General features: G+C 41.1%; 1 protein-coding gene across 1 annotated transcript; it reads right to left on the bottom strand.

Annotated features, from left to right (window-relative positions):
* Positions 1-1,067: 1,067 nt before the first annotated feature.
* Positions 1,068-17,890, bottom strand: CUNH5orf15 (chromosome unknown C5orf15 homolog). The gene is made up of 3 exons (XM_036423470.2): positions 17,707-17,890; positions 6,113-6,642; positions 1,068-2,517 (listed from the first exon to the last, which is right to left on the bottom strand). Exons 1-3 carry the CDS (start codon positions 17,843-17,845, stop codon positions 2,386-2,388), a joined length of 801 nt encoding a protein of 266 aa, XP_036279363.1. The 5' UTR covers positions 17,846-17,890; the 3' UTR covers positions 1,068-2,385.
* Between the last annotated feature and the right edge of the window lie 3,911 nt (positions 17,891-21,801).

Raw genomic sequence — 21,801 nt, 5'->3', positions numbered from 1 at the left:
TTGGCTCTGTTGACTAATGAGTTTGCCGACCACTGCCCTAGACAGTATGTCACTAATGCACAGAGCTACTGTCAAAGTAAGTAAAAACAGGTGAACACAATCCAGCTACAGCTGACCTCAAACCGCAGGACAGCCTCCTTTCCTGTTCCCTTGGAAGACACCTTTACCCTCGAACCTCTCCTGGGAAGAATGAGACTGCTCACTACAGAACCAGAGGGAGGTAAACTTGCACCTCCAGGCCAGACAGGGCAAAGGCAGTCAGCCAGAGACGCCAGAGAGGACGCTGGAGCACTTTGGCAGCTGTGAGAGCAGTAGTCTTCTCCACTCCCTCTGCCTCACAGGCAGCAGCTGCTCTGATGGGAACCTGGATTTGGGGGAAGGGTGAGATCTCACAATGTGGGCTTTAGGTTCACGTGGGAATGCGGTCATTCGGATAAAGGTAACTCACCACATCCTGCATGCAGTTCTAGGTCCCAGACCTTGGTAGAATTAGACTACATATTTACAGGCCAACAGCTCAGGTGCCTCTGCAAGACTCTGGGAGCATTTTTAATACGTGCATTTTCTAAAAATCAGAGGCTACTTGATTTTAGCATGGGACTTGAGTAGCAAAGACTGTGCCATCAGGAAGAACCCCACAACCCTAGATCCACTAAGGAGGGATGATCCTCAGGATAGGGGTGCCTTCAACAGGGAAACAACAGGGAGGCCAGCATGCCAGAAAGCACACGTTGATTTAGCTGCTTTACTTTCCTTTACAATCCTACTTCAGTACTTTGTGGCAAACTGGACCTAACGTAGGATTTAGAAGTTAAGTGGAATTCGTAGAGGCAGAGTTCTGTTAAATGGAGCAATGGTCGATCCCCAGTGGGGTACATGCAGGACACAGCCAATCAAGGATTCTCTCTCATCATTGATGTTTCCATCTCTCTCTTCCTCTCCCTTCCTCTCTGAAATCAATAAAAATGTATTTTTTTTAGCTTCCCCCCAGATACAGCATTAACTCTCTGTGACCAATCAAATGAAGGACCCATGCCATCATTAAAATGAAACACACTTATAAAATCTTGGGTTGATATCTTTGCCATTTATTTTTTAAAATCTTATTCAAAATATTAAATAATACAATTTCAGATATGAAAAAAATTACTGCAATAAAACAGTCCAGGTGTATTTCCATTGTGCTTCCCTTCCTGATTAGGACCATAAATTGTCCACCAAGAGGAATGATGGACTACCCTTCTCCTCACAATTCTACACACAGCACAGGCCCACTCGCTTACCTGGGCTTTGTGAGTGGGCGTTTGACGTACATTAGGGGTTACATATTCTAAAAAGTTGGTATTGACACTTGTAAGTCAACCATGGTTCAAATCACATATTTACACATTGATCAATTCTTTATAATAAGCTAAAATAAAATACAGTATTAGTTTCCACTTGCAGATAAAAAAAATATAGTGGGAGGAAACATCAGTGTACACATATATTCTTTATGTATACAACTTCATTCAGGCTTAATTTGAAAGGCCTAGATATATTACTTAAGCAATAATGGCCCCCAAAATTTATTCAAACTTACTATAATAAACAATATGAAAAAATCTGATTAATTTTAAACTCTGCCCCCTGCTTGAAAGCTTGGAGGAACCCGTGCTATAATCAATTGCTAACTAAAAGCAATTGTACATGTATTTCTTATTTTACCACAATTTCTACCTCTAAATTTAATTCAGTAATTCTAACCAAAAAGTATTATCTCTGTAACATGTTACCTATGTTCACTGCAAACTGCAGCATCTCTATAGCCAGAATTTCTAGAAACATTTATTAATTGAGCTAAAATTGTGGTCAGATTAAGTAATATTATTATCTTAAATTATGTTTAAATTATCCAAAAATACCCAAAGCAATTTTCCTGGAAAGAAAAATGTTACCTATATGCAAACCTATGTATGTATTATTACATACATCCTTGTAGGTTACAGTTTGGGAGCACAAAGAAATGTGCCTTTAAAAAAGTATTTGGATTGCAGGAAGAGAATCTGAATCAACAGTACCAGATATGTTAGAATTTAGTTACAAGTTTTGGATCTTTTTTAAAAGTAGCATCACTAATACTTCCAGAAGTACAATAAAGAAATCTAAAACAATAAAAGGCAATGCTTAGCTCCACATTTTAGACACCTGAATTCACCTCTGAAAGTGTAGGTAAAAAAAAATTATATACTCCTTGTTTGTGACATTTAATTTCCAAAGCACCAAGGCAAAATAGAGATCCACCTCTCATTTAATATCAATTGCCTATGGCAAAAATCTTCACGCTATCATATAAAAAGTCAAGCAAATAATATTACATAATAAGCAAACGCAAATCACACTGCTTTAAAAAATATAATCATTGGTAATCTTCAGAGAAGGCATTGCCTCATTAACATTCTGGTCTAGACGATGATATTCCACTGTTTTGGAACAAAGACCATCACGCCATTTCCTGCTTTGAACCAGAAGGAAAATCTGGAATAAGACAAAATAAATTAGACATACAAAAGAAAAAATAGAGATGCTAAAAGTTTTTATAACAAGTGAAATACCTCTTTCCTAGGTTCCCAAATACGAAAAGTAAAATATCAACAACAGTAAAAAGGCTATTTTGTTTTCCATCTTGTAAACAAGGCCAGACAGTGCTTCTCAGATTTTATTGTACATAGAGTGCTTGTTAGAGACAGATTCCTGGGCTCTCTCTTCAGAAATGAATTAGCGGTGGAACCCAGGAACCTACCTCTTTAACAAGTCCCTTAGGTGTTTATAATAAAGATGATCCAACATTAAACACCGGGATAGAATATCTCTGGCATTCAAATTTTTGTCCACCTAGAAGCACTTACAGACCGCTAGTGACAGACCAATAAACCACAAATAACCAAAAGGATTTTAGAATCACTGATTCTCAAATATGGAAGGCTTTTTGACATTATCTGGTCCAGTTTTGTCATTTCTCATGTAAAAAAAATCAAGGTCCTAAAGGGAAAGGTGGCCTGCCAGAAATCACATAGCAAGTTACAATAAAGTCAAAATCTGAGACTTCCTGACAAGTATTAAAAAGGGCGTTGTTTGTTGGATCTCCCTTTAATAAAATATTTGAAAAGCTTAACTATTCAGCTCTGGGACTAAGCTATGTATCCTCAAACTAAATAATCTATCCAGTCCTCTTTTTTTTCTTTTTTTTAAGCTTCATACAAAGATATGTTTATTGATTTTTAGAGAGAAGGAGGAAGAGGGAGAGAGGAACACTGAAATAAAGAGAAACATCGATTAGTTGCCTCCTGTACGCACTTGTCCTTGCCCCAACTGGGATCAAATCCGCATCCTAGGTATGTGCCCTGACCAGAAACTGAACCTGCCACCTTTTGGTGTACAGGATGACACAAGGGCCAACCAGTCCTCTTTATGCCCCCTTTGCCTCATGGGATCTGACAAACCAATTCCAGTGCAGAAATGTTCATCACATTATTTCTGAACCAAAAATTGGAAGTCATCTAAATATTCAACTAGAAAACAGCTAAATAAAATATGTAGCTTTTAAATCATGTTTTTAAAGAATATTAATGATAATGAAAATGCTCGTGATTTGTTAAGTAGAAAGCACAATACAAAACTCTATATGAGATCAAATTCATTTAAAAATTATAATATACAAAAAAATAAAGTTAAAAGTATAATATACACATATATGTCTGAAATATATATAATTTGCAGATCAGAAATATACCAAGCCACAGAGGCATAGGCTACCAAGGAGACATCACCCTGCTTGGCCCAGAGGATGGCTGGTTAGGTAAGATTCCTCAGGGAAAGAACAACCTAAGACAGGCACAGTCGCAGAGGGGCCAGCAGAAGAGAACTTGGGGGTCAACAGAGGTGGGACACAGACCCTTACCGTCCCCACAACTTGACAGAGACTTGAACCTTCACCCCTTCTGAGGGAGGTCTCCTGTCCCCATGGCTGATTCGCTTCCTATGCACAGCTCAAATCAGGACCCAGAAAACTGACAGAGACTTGGCTGACAGCAGCTGCCCTCTCACTGCAACAAGACTTGTTTGAGAGGTATTATACCCATGGTGTGGGGAAGTGGTTTTTGATATCCAAATCCAATGCTCAGGTCCTACTCAAGAAGGCAAAAAATCCTTTCCACTAATACACACAAGGTAAAATAAGATTATTGTTGATAGAGTGTCGAGTTTGACAGTTGAATAGAAGTCAATTTCTCAGAGGTAATTAAATTGGTTAATTGAAATAAGCAAATATTCTAGAAAAATTGATTGTATACTATACAAAAAGCCATTCCTAAAGTGTTAACAAAAATTCTTATTGGCAGTTCATCTCATGGTAAAATTGCATAACATGTAATGAACCTAAAGCAGTCATATTTGAGAGCAAATAATGAAATTTTTTTCATTTCTAAAATTTCATTATAAAATTTCCAAAGCCTCCTAATATTTAAATTAAAAAGGGGGTGATAGTAGAAAAATATCACTTAAGGAAAAATATCCTGTGAATAAATTATATCTAGAAAATTTGTACTTCAGAAAATTAACTTTCATTTGAAATGCTAACAGCAAGATAACCATGAAAAACATACATGGTTTCAAAACAAGCCAGAGGAAAATCATTTGGGGGAAAAAAGAAAAAAAAAGAAAAGGGATCCCAAGTCAAATTTATAGAAAATATTCCTTTATTAACTTTTGGTCGAGAATATGTTTTTATATTTTCAGAAAACTCCGAGACCATGTGGATTCCTGCAAGAGAGGAATTGACAGGAGTGCCCCAGCCATGAAAACAGAAGAGAAACAGTCCAGAGATGGAAGATGCTGACAACGCCTTGCCATACTAGCAGACAGCAGCTGTGCGTTGCTGAAGATGCCCAGGACCAAACCAGAGACGGTTGGACCTGCATCACCACCATATGTCCACCAATCAGATCTGAAATACATGGCTGACATGTACACATAAGGAACTGTTTGACATTGAAATTGGGACTCAAAAAGAACTGTTAACCCAGAAAGGAACTCACTCCAGACTGATTCATTTGCCTCTCAGCATAACCATTATGGCTTGTCTCAGTTTCAGTTCTTATAAGGGAATTCCTTGTATCACATGATCTAATGCATCTAGGGGAAATAATGAACATCAATTGATGAACAGAAACAGATCTGGAGACAGAGAAGCAGCGATCAGACTGTCAAACCTCAGAGGGAAGGTAGTGGAAGGTGGGGGCAAAGGGGAGAGATCAACCAAAGGACTTGTGTGCATGCATATAAGCCTAACTAGTGGTCATGGACAACAGGAGTGGGCATACGTGGGGAGGGGTTTGGGATGGGAATGGGGGGATGAGGACAATTATGTGATATCATAATCAATAAAGAAATTTAAAAAAAAGAAATATACCAAAATGGTAATAATGATCAGCTTTGAGTGCTAGCCTAAATTTTCATTTCTATATTTTTCTGTATTTTCTGAATTCCCTAAAGTTTTACAACCAGAGGAAAATATTACTAAGTTCAATGCTTAATTAATTAAAAGTACTAAATTAACAATCTTTCTCCACAAGTATTCCCATTGAAAAAGCAATGCTCAATTAAGATATAAAACCTTTTTACTTTTTTTATTAATCACAGGGTTTTGGCCCTGGCAAGGTAACTCAATTGGCAGAGCAATGTCCTGATATGTCAAGGCTGTTATTTCAATCTCTGGTCAGGGCACATTCAAGAAGCAACCAATAAATATACATCAATAAGTGAAAACAACAAATCAATGTTTCTTTCTCTCTTTCTCTTCCTCTCTCTCTCTCTCTCTCTCTCTCTCTCTCTCTCTCTCTCTCTCTCTCTCCACCCCATAACCTCCTCTCAAAGCGATTTTTTAAAAATTAAATAAAACATTCACTATAGTTGTTAAAATACACCATAGATTTATAAACTGATTAGGCATGTCTATCTTTTACCATTTTAAACTTGACTTACAGAAAAAAGTCCTGAATCACCAAAAGCATTAGAAAGAAGTATAATTCAGATATCAAAGGACAACTAGAGGAGCTAAAAAAACCAAACTTACCTTCCTTTTGTTGTGATATGTAATATAAACAACAGCAATGCAAAAAGCAAAAATAATAAGATGAAAAAAGAAATGGCTATCTTCCTCTTCTGTATTTGAGGATGGGCTCTTAAAAGATCTCACTGACTGTTCAATTTCCATGTAGCCCCTTTTTTCTTCCAACGCCTCGCTGGACTCGTCATCCCTGGGGTTGGTGGTCCAGTCATAGTCTGGTTCTCCGTAATCTCCATTGTCCAGAGTATCTTTGGCGGTGGGCGGAGAACTGTTCAGTGTGAGAAGATCCTCCTCTTCTATACTGGGATCTTCATTGTTATCAGCTTCCTCTTGGGACAGAGGAGCAGTAGGTGAGGGATGAGGGGGGACAGATGCCCTTCCACTCTTCTCTGTACTAGCTGTGGGAGGGAGAGTGGTGCTGATTTGGGAAACAGGAGGTTTGGTTTGTCCTTCAGGTATTAAAACAGCACTCACATTTGCAGCAGAAACATCTTTCAGGAGTACAGTCTCGTTCCGTGAATCAGTCGGTGGTAGAGCTAAAGTAAGTGAATAAAGAACATTAAATGAAAACTCTAACTTTATATACATTAAGCTAGAAGCATATTAACCTAAATTTTTCACTAAGCATTTCTCTTTGTTAAATTCCTATTATCTTGCTCTTAAGAATTAATTAATACCTAAATCTCAATAGGCAGCAGTTTTCTTCTTAGACCAATTATTCATCAGATAACAGCTGCCTTACCAGACGCTAACAACTTAAGCAACAAAGAAGACCTCGCCTGCCAATAATATTGTAGAAGAAAAAAAGGAAGAAGAAAGAGGAATTTGACTTTAGGTCACAGGCGAAGTCCACACACAGCTCTCACCATTTCCTCTGTTTTCACTTCACAAAAGGGTTGGACTTCAGTATCTTTGCCCAGCCAGACTCCACCCCATGCCCAGAACAGAAAAAAACAGAAGTTGATCCTTGCTCAAGTAGGTCACAAACTACATACAAAATTTGAACTTAAGTACTTTCTTTTTTTTAATATGTTTTTATTGATTTTATAGAGCGAGGAGAGGGGGAGAAAGAAACTTTTATGTAAAATAGAAACACACGGTGACTGACCAAACCTGCAACCTGTGCGTGTGAAGTGCCCAGGAATCTACCAGCAATCTCTCAGTGTACAGGGCGTCGCTCGATCAACTAACCACACTGGCCACGGCTGAACCTAAGTACTTTCCATGCAGTACAACAAATTCAAGAGAAACTAATGTAGACAGCATTTCTAAGTACTACTAGAACTGACAGATACCCACCTCCCAAATTAAAAAAAAAAAGGAATTGTTAGGAAGAAGGGAAAACACCTAAAGGAAAAGAATTGGAAACTGGAGCTTAAAAACAAAGTGTGAGTTAGGCTGTTTTAAATATTAAAGAAGGAAATCTGGATACAGGAATGACACCAAATACACACAAGCTCTTAACTCAGCGTGATTTACTAAAGTAAAAGTTAAATTGTTTACATCAGTAAGTCTACATACCAAAAGTTCAGAGTCATACCTTCTGAAATTTAGCAATTTCTAACTTACAATCTAATGTAGTATCTGTTGAACAACTTAAAGAATATCGATTATACTTTTTTTTAATATTTTAAAATGTGAGATTTAAAAATACATAATATTTTTAAGTCTATCACAGTAAAGAAAAATATTTTACAAGGCTAAGATTAAACCAAATCATTGTTGGGCTTTGAAAAGCAGGTGTGCCTGAACACAAATGAACAACCTCCCAGCCAACTCTTCGTCTCTATGAACACACTCAGGCTTGTTACCACAGTTGACATACATTTTGTATAGAAAAAAAGGGACTGAATAGACTCTCAGAAAAAATAATTTAGTAAATTAGTAAAAAAAAAAAAAAAAAATAGTAAAACTCTCCTATAGCAGTTGCAGTTGCAACAGTTGGTTCATTGAATTTTTCACTAGAAAAAATAAACAGGGACCATAAAAGTGTAATAGATATTCTTGAAGTTGTTCAACAGATACTACATTAGACTGTAAATTAGAGTTATTCAGAAAACTATTAATAAAAATTTCTTAAAAGAATTTTGACATTTATCACCTCAACTTGGTTGATTCAGGAATTTACAAATTGCTATTTCTGATATATTTAATTTTCCTGACAGTGTGGGAAAACATGTTTTAAAAGAAATTTGTCATGCTGGAAGCCAACAAACTAAACTTGACTTTTAAAATTTTCATTTTTCTATGCTTGACTTTTGCAAGTCATGTATATTTAAAGGGACACAGCTGACAGGGGTGGGAATTATTATAATTTGTCCCCATCTCCCAGGCCCTCCATGTCCACAAACCCTCCACCGTGCACTCTAGAATCCAGTCACTCACCAGCAAGTCCTTTCTATCATCTTTCATGATTAACTGAAACCTGAATCTCCCATGCTTTCCCTGCAGCCTTTTTATTTAATAGTTCTTTTTCTCCCACATTCTTGTACTGGAGAAGGGGTGGAGCCCCTTCCAGACCATTCTCCCATTTCCTTCCCTAAATGCCCCCAGCCTTGATTTTCCTTGTCATCAGCTATCACCTACTAACCTTTGTCCACGAACTCCCCATTAGGATCCCTAATTCTCAATGATGTTAGCTTCTAGCTCGAGTTCACCCCACCCAAATACTCCTGTCTTGATTTCAAAAACCTTGACCCTCCTCTCTTCTGATGAGGCATCCCTTAGCTTCTCATTCCCATGGTCATTATCTTTCATCACAACTCTTCCAGAATCTCAACTTCATGCATCCCAACCACTGACATGACCTCCTAGCCTTTGAATCCATTCCCTGATATTCTGATCCCATCAGGACCATAATTCTCTGAACCTACCACCTTTACTCCCTCGCCTAATACACTCTCATCCCTTTTCACCCAGATTCAGTTCTATGGTCAGACATCATTCCTCTCACGCATACCTCTAATTTCCTCCCCGCCTGCTCACTTTGTCCCACTTACACGGTGAGGCTATATCCCAAGTTAAGCCAAACTCTCTGACTAGTCCCCATATGCACCAAGCAGCTGAGCATGACTGAAAATAAGTGTACAACCATGCCATTGTTTTTATGTCATTTTAAATGTAATGCCAAAAATTTAGGTGTATATGTAATGCTGTTGGCAATTACACCATATTTTCCTAGTGGTCCATCCACTCCGGCTCCCTTAGGAGACCATTCACATTTTCCTGTCCTCAAACTTCCAATACCTTCTCTGTTGTGCTCACTTTCAACTGATGCTATCACTTCCTAACTTCTCTAAGAAAAATGAAGGATTAGGAGAGAACTTCCACAAACTACCAGAACTCTAGAGTCATAAATCCAATGGCCCACTTGAAATCTCCTCTTAGATGTCTGACCTTCAAAGTAATCTTCCAAATGAATTATGATTTTGGCCTCCAGGAAGATGGAGTATGCATACTTTTCCCTGTTCCTCTAAGCACAACTAAAATCCTACATAATATATATAACATAACACAAGAAGACTCTGAAAGAGACCTTAGGACCTGAGAAATGACCCAGTGGTGACTTCCCTGATTTTTATCTCAGGTTTTGCAAACTTAGAAATTAAGAAGGAAGCAACCTAAAAACACCAAGGGGTACAGACAGAAAGGGCTCCACAAAAAGCCTGCTCTCTCCAGCTAAATCAGGAGAGGCAGCCTAGCAAGAAAGAAAGCCTTTAGACAATGGCTGCTCTACTCCAGGCAAATACCACTCACCCACACCAGCAAAGGCAGTGTGGGGAGCCTACATTTCCCCTATCCCCGGCCTGTAACAAGGTGTCCCTGCCCCTCAAATGGGATGGTGTCAGAGGAGGCCCAAGAAGAGTCAAGCAGTAACTAGGCCACCCCCACCATTGTCAGTGGAGACATGAGGGGAACCAGAACTCCCACCCTTGCCCAGAAGTAACAAATGGAGATTCCTATCTCGATCTAGTATATGGCAGTGCAAAGTCATAAAAAGCCAAGTAAAAGAGCCTAGCCCTTTTGGCTCAGTGGATAGAGCATCAACCTGAGGATGGAAGGGTGCCATGTTCGATTCTGGTCAAGGCCACGTACCTCAGTTGCAGGCTTCTCCCCAACCTGAGCCCTGGTTAGAGCTCATGCAGGAGGCAACCAATCAATGTGCTTCTCTCACATCAATAATTATCTGTCTTTCCCTCTCTCTTCCACTCTAAAAATCAATGGAAAAATATCCTTGGATGAGGATTTTTTTTAAAAACCAAGTAATAGAGAAAGTTAAAGTAAAACTAGAGTCTTAAAAACACAAACTATTAATACCACAGTTCACCCAATGTAAAATACATTATTTGAAGAGCTCTATAACTATAACTATTAAAATTAAATTCTTGATTTTAAAACACCCCAAAAATAAAACTCTTGGCCCAGATGGCTCACTAGTAAATCCTACCAAATGTTTAAAGAATTAACACTAGCCCTCACTGGTTTGTCTCAGTGGATAAGAGTGTCAGCCTGCAGACTAAAGGATCCCAGGTTTGATTCGTCAAGGGCACATATGCCTGGGTTGTGGGTTTGATTCCAGTGGGGGGTGTGCAGGAGGCAGCCAATCAATGATTCTCTCTCATCACTGATATATATATATATATATATATATATATATATATATATATATATATATATATCTCCCCCACCCCTTTTCTCTGAAATCAATAAAAAATATATTTTTTTTAAAAAAAGAACACCAGTTCTATACAATCTTTTTCATAGAATAGAAAAGGAGGGAATATTTCTCAGTGTATTTTATGAAACTAATATTATCATCCAGATATCAAAACCAAAGATACTACAGAAAGAGAAAACTAAATACTGGTACTTTCATGAATATGGATGTAAAAATCCTTAACAAAATATTAGCAAATAGCCTGGGCCTGTGTGGCCCAGTGGCTGAGCGTTGACCTATGAACCAGAAGGTCATGGTTCCATTCTTGGTCAGGGCACATGCTCAAGTTGCTCCGGTTGCAGGGTTAATCCCAGTAGGAGACGTACAGGAGGCAGCTGATCAATGATTCTCATCATTGATTTTTTTATCTCTCTCTCTCTCTCTCCCTTTCTCTCTGAAATAAATGAAAATATATTTTTTAAAATAACAAAATATTAGCAAATAGAAAACAGCAATATATGCCCTGACCAATGTGGCTCAGTTGGTTGAGCATTATCCCATACATCAAAAAGTCAGAGCAGTTCAATTCCCACTCAGGGCACATGTCCAGGTTATAGGTTCAATACCCAGTCAGGGAGGAAAGGGAGGCAACTGATCGATGTTTGCCTCTCACATCAATATTTCTTTCTCTCTCTCTCCTGTTCCTCTTCCTCCCTCCCTCTCTTTCTCTCTTCTTCCCTCTTCTCCCCGCCCCCTGCCCCAGCTGTCTTTCTCTCTCCCTAGCTCGCTCTCTCTTCTTCTCTAAAATCAATAAAAACATTAAAACTATGAGCCCTTTAAAAAAAAGACACAAGACAATACCAAATGCTGGCAAGGATGCAACTCACATATTGCTAGTGGTAATATAAAATAGGACAGCTATGCCAGAAATCAGTTTGGCAATTTAAATGTGCAACTATCATATAACCCAACAATTGCACTCCTGGGCATTTATCCCAGAGAAATCAAAACCTATGTTCACACAAAAATCTGAATGTTTATAACAGCTTTATTCATAATAGCCAAAAACTGAAAACAACACAGATGTCCCTCAACAGATGAATGGTTAAACAAAGTGTAGTACACATCCATACATAGAATATTATTCAGCAATAAAAAGGAACAAACTATCAACATGTGAAACAACTTGGATGACTCTCCAAAGAATTACACTAGGTGAAAAAGCCAATCCCCCCAAAAATTATATACCATTTGATTCCATTTATATCCTTGTCAAAATGACAAAATAATAAAACTAAAAAACAAATTGCCAGGATTTCAGGGGGGAGTGTGGATAGAAAGGAAGTGGGGGGACTATAGAGGACAACACAAGAGGTCCTGATGGTGATGGAAATACTCTATCTTGACTGTATCAATGTCAGTATGCTGATTGTGATATTATACTACAGTTTTGCAAGATATTACCGATGGGGAAAACTGGGTAAATGGTTACATAGGAACTCTGCATTACTTCTTGCAACTGCAAGTGAATCTACAATTATTTCAAAATTAAAAGTTTAATTTAAAAATGCATTTTTACTTCCCACTCCAAAAAGAAAAAACAGAAACTTGTTATAACTACAGTTTCTCTCTTGCTTAATGGCAACTCCATTTTTATAGTTACTCAAACCAAAAACCTTGTAATCGTCATTTTCTTTCTTTTTTTAAAATATATTTTATTGATGTTTTACAAAGAGGAAGGGAGAGGGACAGAGAGTTAAAAACATCGATGAGAGAGAAAAATTGATCAGCTGCCTCCTGCACAACCCCTTCTGGGGATGTGCCCGCAACCAAGGTACATGCCCTTGACCGGAATCGAACCTATGATCCTCCAGTCCGCAGGCCAACGCTCTATCCACTGAGCCAAACCGGTTTCGGAATAATCATCATTTTCTTAATACCTACATCCAATCTGTTACTCTACCTTCGAAATATATGCAGAATTTGAAGACTTTTCACCCCTCCACTGCTACTGCCTAGTCCAAACCACCATCATCTCATCTGGATTACTGAAGCGGCCTTCTAAATGATCTGCCTGCTTCTACCCGAACCCCTACTGTCCACTCTCCACAACAGCCAGAATCATCGTGTACAAACTTAACTAGGATGGTGTTACTCCTCTGCTTAAAGCCTTCTGGGAGCTCTTCTAACACAGCATATAGTCAATAATCCTATAAAATAAAAGCCTAATGCTAAGTGTCCGGTCGTCCATTCAACCAATCAAAGTGTAATATGCTAATGATATGCTAAGGCCGCTCAATAGCTCACTATGACGTGCACTGACCACCAGGGGGCAGACACTCTGACCAGTAGGTTAGCTTGCTGCTAGGGTCAGGCCAATCAGGACTGAGCAAGATGGACCAGACATTCCCTGGAGTCCTCCTGCTGTTCCTCCCTGGCTGGCCAACCTCCCATGTCCCGCCCCGGTCCTGATCATGCACTGGTGGGGTCCCTCAAGCTGGCCTGCAACCTCTCATAATCCAGGACCCCTCAGGGGATGTCGGAGAGCCAGTTTTGACCCAGCCAAGGGACTCCACTGGTGCAGGAATTCATGCACCAACCCTCTGGTAGTGTAATAACTATGTATGGTGCCAGTCAGGTGCTGGAAATATCAGGGGCATCACTCTGTAAAGTATATGATTGTCTAACCACTATATTGTACACCTGTAACTAATACAAAATAATACTGATTGTAAACTGTGTTTGGAAAAAAATTTTAAACCCTCCATTTCTCTAAAAAATAAAATTCTAAGTCTTTATAATAGGCCACAAGATCCTACATGACATGGTTCCATTATTTCAATCTCATTATCTACCAGAGGCCCAGTGCATGAAATTCATGCACTTGGGGGGAGGGGGTGTCCCTCAGCCCAACCTGCACCTCTGCAATCTGGGAACTCTTGGGGGATGTCTGACTGCCTGCTTAATGTTGTGACTCCAATACCTAGCACCAAGTAGGAGGAAAATTAAACAGGCAGTTGGACATCCCTTTCACAATCCAGGACTGCTGGCTCCCAACTGCTTGCCTGCCTGCCTGATTGCCCCTAACTGCTCCCCTGCCAGCCCAATCGTCCCCAACTGCCCTCCCCTGACAGCCCAGTCACCCCCAAATGCCCTCTCCTGCATATTCCCTCTTTATTAGTTAGGGTTTTTTCTTTAACATAATGGACAGCCCAAACTGGTCTGGCTCAGTAAATAGAGCATCGGCCTGCAGACTCAAGGGTCCCAAGTTGGTTGGAGGCACATACTCAGTGGGGAATGTGCAGGAGGAAACTGTTCGATGTTTCTCTTTCATAGATGTTTCTAGCTCTCTATCCTTTTCCCTTCCTCTCTGTAAAAAATCAATAAAATATATTTTTTATATATTTTTTATTAAGTTATTATTTTTGTAAAATATATATATTTTTTAAAAAGAAACATTTAAGATTCCTCCATATCTGCCTGGCTAGTGTGACTCAGTGGCTGAGACCTCAGGCTGCCGCTGAGAGGGGATCGCTCTGTGGGGGTATGGCACCTCCAAGGCTAAGACCCGAGACTGTAGGTTTGTGTGTGTGGAATCACTCCATGGGGAGTGAATTTGTTTTTTTTTATAAAGTGTCAGGAGGACCTCTGCAAAGCATTCCGCCAGACAGACACTGGCCTGAGTCTGCAGCGAAGATGGCAGACTCCAGCCAGAGCCTGGCCAGAGCCTGCAGCAAAGACGAAGAAGGCAGACTCGGCCGGAGCGAAGGCCTGAGTCCCTGGTGCCGGAGGAAAACTGGTGCTGGAAGCCAAGGGAAGGAAGGCCTATTGCACAAATCTCTTCGTGCAACTGGACTCTAGTGAATGTATAAGTGGAACAATAAATATTCTCTCTCTCTCTCTCTCTCTCTCTCTCTCTCTCTCTCTCTCTCTCTATCTCTCAAAATAAAGAAGGCTACCACTAAAAATAACAATTTTTAAAAACAGAAAAATAAACTATATCAACATTTTTCAGACAAGAATGCAGAGGACCTTGAGAATTCATTCACACACTTTATCTTAAAATTTTAAATACATTACATGTTAAAATTAGGTGATCATTTGGGGACAAATGTAAAAAGCAGACACTTTTGAAATTGCATGGCAAGACTTGGGTATAAAGTGATCATCCATCCATTGATCCAAAGCAATGCTTATATTAATATTTTAGACCTTATCAAAATGAAAAATATAAACTTTAAAAAAATCTTACCAATTGCCAAGAATATATCCAAGCATTGAAATTTTAAGAAACCTAATATGGAAAAAGTTTAAATAAATCTGATGTGGTAACTTTCTAATTTCCTATGCTTACTTGAAGTTTGGAACTCAATACATTCTATCTAGACTTTAATTTTGTTATTACAAGAATAATACTTTGAAATCACTCTACCATTAGCCATGTTTATAAAAACACTAATATTTTAGCTAAAACTTTATAAATGCTATAGTATACTGCAGTCGAGCTGCTTCCCTATTAAAAGCATATATGTTAGTTTCATTTCTTTTCAGTAGGGGATAATCTGAATTTAAAGTGTGGATATATGTATGGAGAGAGAGAATAAGAATTTGAGAGAGAGAGAGAGAGAGAGAGAGAGAGAGAGAGAGAGAGAGAGAGAGAGAGAATGAATGAGAGAGAATTTTAAAAAAATAAAAATAAATCCCTGAGATGTCCCAATATAGTTGGAGCAATAGTGTTGGGGTTCTAATAAATAAAAACCTACACAAAGGACACCTTACTTCTTGACACACCCCCTCACAAGATTTCCAACTATCTTTTAGGCCACAATGTTCCCCAAACTTTTGACATATGTGTACCCCTTCTATAATTTTCATAACGCTGAGTACCCCTCGTACTCATGAGAACGTATAATTAGGCGCAGCTAAGCACAGTGCAGTGCATATCCCCACCAAACTCTCCCGTACCCCTGGGGGTACACGTACACTTTGGGAAACCCTGTCTTAGGGGGGGAAGCTGTTTCTGAAACTAGTTACTAGCGATATATCTTAAGCATTCCAGCAAGAAATGTAAATGTTTAGGTGTCAGTTTTTTCTTAGATAACTAAAAGATCAAAACAATCATGGTACTTAAGTGATTTCAGAGCACAACTATCTGCATCTGCCAGGGAAATCCTCATTATATTTTACTAATGATGAAAGGGCCTTGGGAAAATGGACCACCGTCCTTCCCTAAAGACTTACAATCACTTCTGGGGTTTAGGGGTGTCCAGCTGCCCTGGAACACTACCCATTTCACAGTGTTTTTCACCTGAAAACTCAAAAAGATTTAGGGAGAAAAGCAGGATTGTTTCTTGGCCTGAAAGAAAAAGGGAACTACTACAAAAAATACTGCTTAATCATTATAAGTTCTTATAAGTGGATTTGTTCCCCCCTCAGGCCTCAGGCCCTGGTTTACAGATTTCCTCATTTCTCAATGAATCCTTCAGTAGCTTGATTCATGATGTAACAATTCTAAGAAAATCAATACTTAATCATGCAGCATTCTTTACAACAGTCAAAATATGGAAACGATGGAAGTACCCATCAATGGATGAAAGAATAAGGATACTAAGCATATAAACATGGAATGTTACTCAGCCATAAAAAAAAATTTTTTTTAAATGGAATCTTGCCATTTGGGATAGCATGTATGGACCTGGAGGGCACTACACAGAGAAAGACAAATAACATATGATTTCACTTACATGTGGAATATTAAAACACAAAACAAATCAAAACAAGACAAAGGCAAAAGGCCAAACTCTTAGATACAAAGAGCACATTGAGGGTTCGTGGAGGGGGAGTGCAAAGGATTGGTAAAGGGAGTCAAAAGGTACAAATTTCCAGTTACAAAGCAAGTCACCGGGATGTGAGGTACAGCATGGTGACTATGGCTAATAATACCGTACTGAAAGTTGTTAAGAGTACATTTTAAAAGTTCTCATTACAAGATTAAAAAAAAATTATGTATGAGAACAAATGGTAACTAGACTTCTTGTGGTGTGCAGTTTGCAGTGTACACAAATGTCGAATCACTATGTTGTACGCCTGGAACTCATATAATGTTATATGACAATTTTGTCTCAAATAAAAATAGTTTTTAAAAAATTAAATGAAGTACTTAAATCCTCGGGATCCATTAAAATAAAGCAGGATTGTCCTGCTACCCCAGGACACAGGGAAGGGGCCATGTGTACAAAGACTCTCCCTTGTCGGAGACTCCTCTTCCCAAGCCCCTGGATGCTGGTTCTTTACCAAACACAGAACCAGACCTCACCGGGACCGGCCCCCGAAGACGGCTCTTTCCCCTTCACTTCTGCCCTCAGAACTACTCCATCAGCTCGGTCCGGCCACGGATCCTGCCCACCCCGGTCCTGCTAGACCCCGGGGTCCCCCCACCACCACCACCACCACCTCCACCACCACCCCCACCACCCCCACCACCCCCACCCCCACCACCACCACCACCACCACCCCCACCACCCCCACCCCCCCCCACCACCACCCCCACCACCCCCACCACCCCCACCCCCCCCACCACCACCACCACCACCCCCACCACCACCACCACCCCGGGCCACGGCCTCAGCACCTGTCCCCTCCGCCCCCTCTCCTGTCCCCTCCTCTGAGACACTCCGTTCCCGCCGGAACCCCAGCCCGGCAGCCTCCGACCGCACCGCCACCGCCGCTCCCCACCCCTCGCACCCCGCCCCCTGCGCCCCGGTCAGCGCCTCTCCGGCCTCGCGGAGACCCCTCCGGACAGCCCCTCTCCTCGGCCCAGCGGAGCCCCCGGCCCATCCGGATCGCGGCTTCTCGGAGGCGCCCTTCCCCGGGCTCCGCCGGGCTCCCTCCCGGCCCGCGCCCCCCGGGTCCCCGCAGCCGCCCCGCCGCCGCGCCCCTTTACCGCTCGTCACTGCGGCGCACGCCAGCAGCAGCGTCAGGACCAGCGGCCGCTCCACACCCGCGGGGCCCGGGGCGCCGGGTCTGGGCGGCAGCTTCGCAGGCACAGCCCCACTCATCCTCCTCAGGGCGGCAGCGGCCATAACGGACTCTGCCCGGAACCTGCGCCGTAGCTAGGCTCTGCGTCGTGACGTCGGACCCTGCGTAAGGCGTCAGGGCCCGGAGTCCCTACGTCCCAGCGTGATGACGTTGCCGCCTGGCGCGGGCTCTAGAAAGGGAAGTAAGGAGGAAGGATGGTGGGAGCTGGGGCAAAGGGGAGCCTCTCCCCTCCCCTCAACTGGGCTGCGGATTGAGGAGGGGATATGTAAGGTGTGAAGAGGGTCTGGGGCGAGCCTCTCCCTGCCTCCCACATGGTGGGATACCGCACAGCTAATTAGTGGGGGGGGGGGGGTTGTTTTTGTTTTGTTTTTTTTGTTTTGTTTTTTATTAAATTATTATCTGTGCACATATTTTAACATTGCCCCCCCTCCCATACATACTGGTTTTGTTTTTAAATATTTTTTACAGAGAGGAAGGGAGAGGGATAGAGAGAGAAACATTAATCAGCTGCCTCCTGCACACTCCCCACTGGGGATGTGCCCGCAACCAAGGTGCATGCCCTTGTCCGGAATCGAACCTGGGACCCTTGAGTCTGCAGGCCGATGCTCTATGTACTGAGCCAAACCGGTTTCAGCTTAATTAGTGTTTTAAAACGCCTGTGAATGGAGGAGCCAACTGTGTCATTGATCCCTAAAGGAAGGTAACTGCCTATTCCCTCCCAAAGGCGAAGGAAATAAATGTTAACGGTGGCAATGGCTGGGTGGAATTATAGGTAAATGCTTTTATTTTTCATCTTTACCTATAGTCATCTACCACTTCCACAAACATTTAGACCTCTCCATATTTCAGTATACAATACAATAGTAGAACAGAACCCTACTATTGTGTTTATTTTCTTGTGAGGGAGGGAGTCTATAGTGTAAAATATACACTGTATACAATGGAAAAGGTATTATGCAAGAAAAGTGGGCTAAGGAAGTGGGCTAAGAAGTAGAGGTGTGAAGAGCTTCCATGTTTCCTGCAATAAACTTCTATTACTTTTTAAATTTTGAAACTTAAAAATTCCCAGCCTATGAAAACGCAAACTTAGAAGCATCCACCGAGTTCCCTGAAGGCCTTGGCACAATGGTTTGATCTGTATGTTCTGTGAATGTTTCCTTAATAAACATCTATAGGCTTCAGATAATAAAAGTTCCATTGGAACCATTTGCAGGAAAGTCAGCATGTCAGGAAGTAAGATATTTATTGTACCCGCTTCCCCACTCTGGTCTCCGAGATTGCCTCAGAAGATTGCTGCCAACCCCCACCACACCCCACCCCCACCCCATCACAGCTGAGCTGCCTCTGAAGAGAAGGGCCTGTGTTCTCCCGAATCTGGTTTCCCTTAACATTTATCTGGCCCTGGTGACAGCACTGAGGCACACCAACTACGCGGTTAAGAAAACTGAGAAGTCATTCATCTGTTCATTTCCCTAAGCCCACCACAAGCCTACACAGACTGAATGGAGCCCTCATACCAAAGCTCCCAGGGTAGCCAGGGCACAAGTCTTCCCAAGGTCCCCCGGAGCTCCCCTCTGAATACAGAAACCACCCCTGAGTTTCACGAATAAGCTTCCTGCTAGTTTCTGCTTGTTGGGAGATTGACTTAACAGGCCTTTTTCTGTAATAAATACTACACTTCAATCCTCCCCTTTGTATTTGTCCCAATTGTTTCAATTCTCTTCCTGGTGAGCTATCATGAACTCCAAGCATTTTACACAATCTTCTGTGATGCTGCATACAACAGGCATATACTTAATTAAAAATGGGGAGGAAAATATTCCCTCATAATCCGAGGGCCCTTTGTACATTTCAAAATACCAGTAATGTGCCTGGCATCTGACTGATTGTACCCATTACCCATTCTATGCCAAAATCCCTAGACCAGCAAACTCATTAGTCAACAGAGCCAAATATCAACAGTACAACAATTGAAATTTCTTTTGAGAGCCAATTTTTTTAAACATACTTCTTCTAACGCCACTTCTTTAAAATTGACTTGCCCAGGCCGTGGTATTTTGTGGAAGAGCCACACCCAAGGGGCCAAAGAGCCGCATGTGGCTCTCTAGCCGCAGTTTGCCGACCATAGATCTAGATGAATCCAACAAAGTTCACTTTGAAAAGGCTGCACATAATCATAAACCTGATGAAGACAGCATGGCAAATACTGAGGCCAGGTTTAGGGTGATCAGTTACACAAAATGTTGGAAATAAACCTAATACTTTGGAATTGTCACTTCCATAAAAAGGAATTTTGCCTAAAAAATATTAAGTGGGGGGAAAATGTTCATGTTTGTTGATAGTGGGTAATGTATATGTAGTTACTACTCTACTTTGTGTTTTTTAAGTTTTCGCCATTATTTTTAAAATTATAAACTTATGGCAGAATTCTAAAACAGCCCCAATGACCCATGCCTTTTTATGATTTCCTGCCCTGGAGTGTGGGAGAAATCAGTGAATATATCACTTCTGTGATTAGGCACAACTGACTGAACTTGAGAGCTTATCTTCAGTGGGCCTGGCCTGATTAGGTGAGCCCTTGGAAGGGGTGGAGCAGTTATAAAGGATGTACAGTGGTGCCTCACACAACGAACTTAATTCGTTCCAGGAGCAAGTTTGTTATGCGAAAAGTTCGTTATGTGAAACGTGTTTTCCCATAACAATACATGTTAAAAAAAATAATTCGTTCTGTAGCATAAAATATGCTAAGATGACATAAAAAAAGATAATTTTTTGTTATTATTTTTATTTAGATACATCATGATATAAAAAAAATATTGAGTTTAACTTAAAAGGACGACTGCCGTGATACGTGCGTGATTTAATTCGTAATGAAGAACGATTGCCGTGATACGTGCTTAAGTTAAGCGCAGTGACTAACGACTGCCTGCAGTGCCTGCGCGGAAGGATGCAATACATCGGCAGCGATCGTGGAAGCTCGGGCAAAGCGGTCGTGGAAGCTCGGGCGACTTCGTTGTGTGAAACGAAGTTCGTTGTATGAATCATGAAATGAAGTTCGTTGTGTGCAGCGTTCGCTGTGCGAGGCGTTCTTTATGCGAGGCACCACTGTAATATACAACATGGTGGCTACTATTTGAAAGTCGCTGCCAGAATAGATCTCAAAAGTTCTTATCAGAAGAAAAAGTTGCAACTATGGCCCTAGCTGGTTTTGCTCAGTGGATAGAGCATTGGCCTGCAGACTGAAGGGTCCCAGGTTGGATTTTGGTCAAGGGTATGCACCTTGGTTGCAGGCACATCCCCAGTGAGGGGTGGGCAGGAGGCAGCTGATGGACGTTTCTAACTCTCTATCCCTCTCCCTTCCTCTTTGTAAAAAGTCAATTGATGTTAACTACACTTATTGTGGAAATAATTTTGCAGATATTGAGTCATTATGTTGTACACCTGAAACTGTAATGTCCGTTTTATCTCAATAAAAATAAAAAGTAATTTTAAAGCGAGGGTGGGGCTATTCCCTGGAGATTTAGTGTGAGAGGGATTTGGCAGTGAATGCTTCTGTCCCAGCTTTGAAGATGAAGGGGACCACATGGCAAGGCATGCAGGTGGCCTCCATTAGCTGAGAGTGGCCCGTCGCTGATGGCCAGCAAAGAAATAGAGACAACCATCCTACAACCAAAAGGAACTGAATTCTGCCATGAGAGCCTGGAAGAGGACCCCAAGCTCCAGCTGAGAACACAGGCTGGCTGACACCCTCACTTCAGAATCGTGAGAACATTCACGGAGACCCCAGCCACCGCATCCTTGGATTTCTGAACTATAGACATGAAATAAATAAATGTTGGCTTAGCCACCAAATTGGTGATTTGTTATGCAGCAACAGAAAACTAAAAATATCACACACACACAGAACAGTGGCCAAAGAACAAGACCAAATGCCCTGTTTATTTACACTCTTTTTTTTTTTAATATATTTTATTGAATTTTTACAGAGAGGAAAGGAGAG

Source organism: Pipistrellus kuhlii, unplaced genomic scaffold, assembly GCF_014108245.1.
Source record: "Pipistrellus kuhlii isolate mPipKuh1 unplaced genomic scaffold, mPipKuh1.p scaffold_m20_p_8, whole genome shotgun sequence".
In the NCBI taxonomy this organism is placed as follows: domain Eukaryota; kingdom Metazoa; phylum Chordata; class Mammalia; order Chiroptera; family Vespertilionidae; genus Pipistrellus; species Pipistrellus kuhlii.
The sequence above is the reverse complement of the archived record's forward strand: the minus strand, read 5'-3'. Positions and strand labels throughout refer to the sequence as shown.